The following is a 2,500-nucleotide window of genomic DNA, read 5'->3' on the forward strand; positions in this document are numbered from 1 at the left end:
TTGTTTATTTGAACTCACACGTACACACACACACACACACACAGGCAAACACACACACATATGCATACATATATATATATATATATATATATATATATATATATATATATATATATATATATATATACATATATATATACATATATACACACAGCACCTAAACGCAATCTCTTTCATGCTTTCACTTTGACCATCCATGTTACTGGATCAAGTCACATCAAGCAACGACGACGACACACAAAATCAAGCCCCACTCCCACCCCCGTGCATGCACAAGCAACTTCAAGATATACTCCATTTGACACAAAGAAAAGTTAGTTGAAATAACTCCATACACCAAATCTCACTTGACAATGAGTTTATGAAGCATCAGTAAACTCGTCGTCAACAAAGAAGCAATCTAGTCCACCAATGAAAAAAAAAAAAAGAAAAAAAAAAACAACGGAAAATCCTCAGTCGTCACTCGCAACACTGTGGATTTCGGGCCAGATACGATATCGTAAGCCCGCGCAGCCAGGACTTGCATATCGTAAGTCGAACTGCGAGCTCGGAGGGTCATACTATTAACTATTAACAGCCCTCGCGTGATGTCACAGCACCTCGTAACTTAAGGTGCTCCTGAGCTCTTGTATTGGTGTGACCCCGGAAATAAGTCGTGCTGATTGCAACTTGTGAAAGCAAGATATGCATAGATAATGTTTTATTGACCGTGTCAATCGCAGTAATAGGCGTCATATCAATTTATATTTCATCTGTGTGTCACAAATACTTCCATTCTCTCCAGCCACTTGATAAAAAGAAGATAAGAAGCAATTATAGGACAGCATAGAATGCGTTCATCGTTTGCCCTATGGAGTTAACGACATTACTTATTGAATACAATGATAGAGTTTTGGGAAATGAGAGGAAGAAAATAGAAATTTTATTTGCATGAGATAAATACTTGTTAAGATATTACAGATTTACCAGATATGAGTACTTTAGCGCTATTTTGAAGGTGTCTTGTCATAGACGAAGGTAATAGTCTTTTATCTTAAATGTATGTATGAGTAAGATATATATAGAGAGGGAGAGAGAAAGCTTGCGAGTGCAGATTTATCAAAGTAATAATTGTATGATGTACGTTAACACATTCTCATGTACTCTCTCTCTCTCTCTCATTCTCTTTCTCTCCCCCCCCCAACCCCCCCCCCACCCCCCCCCCTCTCTTTCTCTCTATATATATATATATATATATATATATATATATATATATATATACACACAGACATATATATATGTATATATATGTATATATATATATATATATATATATATATATATATATATATATATATATATATGCATGTATATACATATATACACATATCTGTATCTCTATCTGTCTGTCTATCTATCCATCCAACTATCAATCTATCTATCTCTAATCATCTTTATCTCTCTTTCTTTCCCTCTTCCTCTCTCTCTCGCTCGCTCCTCCCCCTAACGACTTTGGTCCTTAATTGGCAATTACGTCTAAAAGGCTGACTGTTAATTGGTCAATTCGAATTAGTCATGCCATCTAGGGGCATCTCATCGAACTAAGGTTACGATGTTTACCTTCGGCTACGAGGTGCCTATGTATTAATAATGTATTAATTTTCTGAGTATGGGAGATTTACGACCTCGTAGGGACATCGTACCTTACGAGAGCGTAACCTGTTGTGAGATCTTAAATTGCGAGAGCTTTGAGTATCCGGTCTCAAGTCCTGGAACACATGGAATCTCATAATTATATGGCTCTTACTAATACACTCCTATATTCAGCCTGTAGTATAGCTATGCATTTTGTTTTACATGCAGGATATCGCTTTTATCAAATGGCATTTTGGCTTAAATAGCAAATTTGATTTATTATAAAGAATAATAAATGGATCCTCTTGTCCCTTCTAAAAGTCATGTCATCTGGCCCTAGAATACTGTACTCATATCATTTATGGCCAGCCGATACAAATGAGTTTAACACCCCTACTATTGTGTCAGACAACTGTGGAGAAACCAGACACAACGTGGCCATTACCCAGCCAATAATCGGCGGAGGGGTCGCCGAAACCTGCTCTATACTGTTCCCAAGATTGCGTGAAGTTTTCCAGGGAGGACTCCTCGAGGCGAGCCAGAAACACTGTCCAGGGTCCGTCCTCGTCCATGTCGCACCACACTTCCACGCCCTCGCTCTCCCTGTTGGCACAGTTGGAACCGTTATTCTCACCAAAGCACCTAATTGCCCAGTTGCTAGTTTCCCTACTTCCCCAACTTTAGAAACAACCAACAGTTTCTTGTCCAATGTGATTCAAGGTAAATCGATAGCAGGTTAGTTATTATGAAAGGTCAAGTATCATTCATTTCCGTTCAAGTTCGTGCACGAAAGAGGTGTCGTGCATTCCAAGCAGCAGCCGAAGGGCCCCCGCACTCACCTTGTGGGATAGATGGTATACTGGCCGCTCGCGCCCTCAGTCCAGAG

General features: G+C 39.1%; 1 protein-coding gene across 1 annotated transcript in view; it reads right to left on the minus strand.

The window, feature by feature from the left end:
• Nucleotides 1-2,003: 2,003 nt before the first annotated feature.
• Nucleotides 2,004-2,500, minus strand: part of LOC122260891 (uncharacterized) — a 1,829-nt gene continuing 1,332 nt past the window's right edge. The window contains exons 4-5 of the mRNA XM_086534064.1: nt 2,454-2,500; nt 2,004-2,217 (exon numbers count right to left, since the gene is read on the minus strand). The exon at nt 2,454-2,500 is cut by the window's right edge and continues 22 nt beyond it. Of these exons, the coding sequence (XP_086390190.1) occupies nt 2,019-2,217; nt 2,454-2,500 (246 nt within the window). The 3' untranslated portion in view covers nt 2,004-2,018. The remainder of the gene's footprint in view (nt 2,218-2,453) is intronic.

The sequence above is a fragment of the Penaeus japonicus genome, unplaced genomic scaffold (assembly GCF_977035675.1).
Source record: "Penaeus japonicus unplaced genomic scaffold, GWHDUDI00000001_assembly GWHDUDI00000040, whole genome shotgun sequence".
Taxonomy (NCBI): Eukaryota; Metazoa; Arthropoda; class Malacostraca; order Decapoda; family Penaeidae; genus Penaeus; species Penaeus japonicus.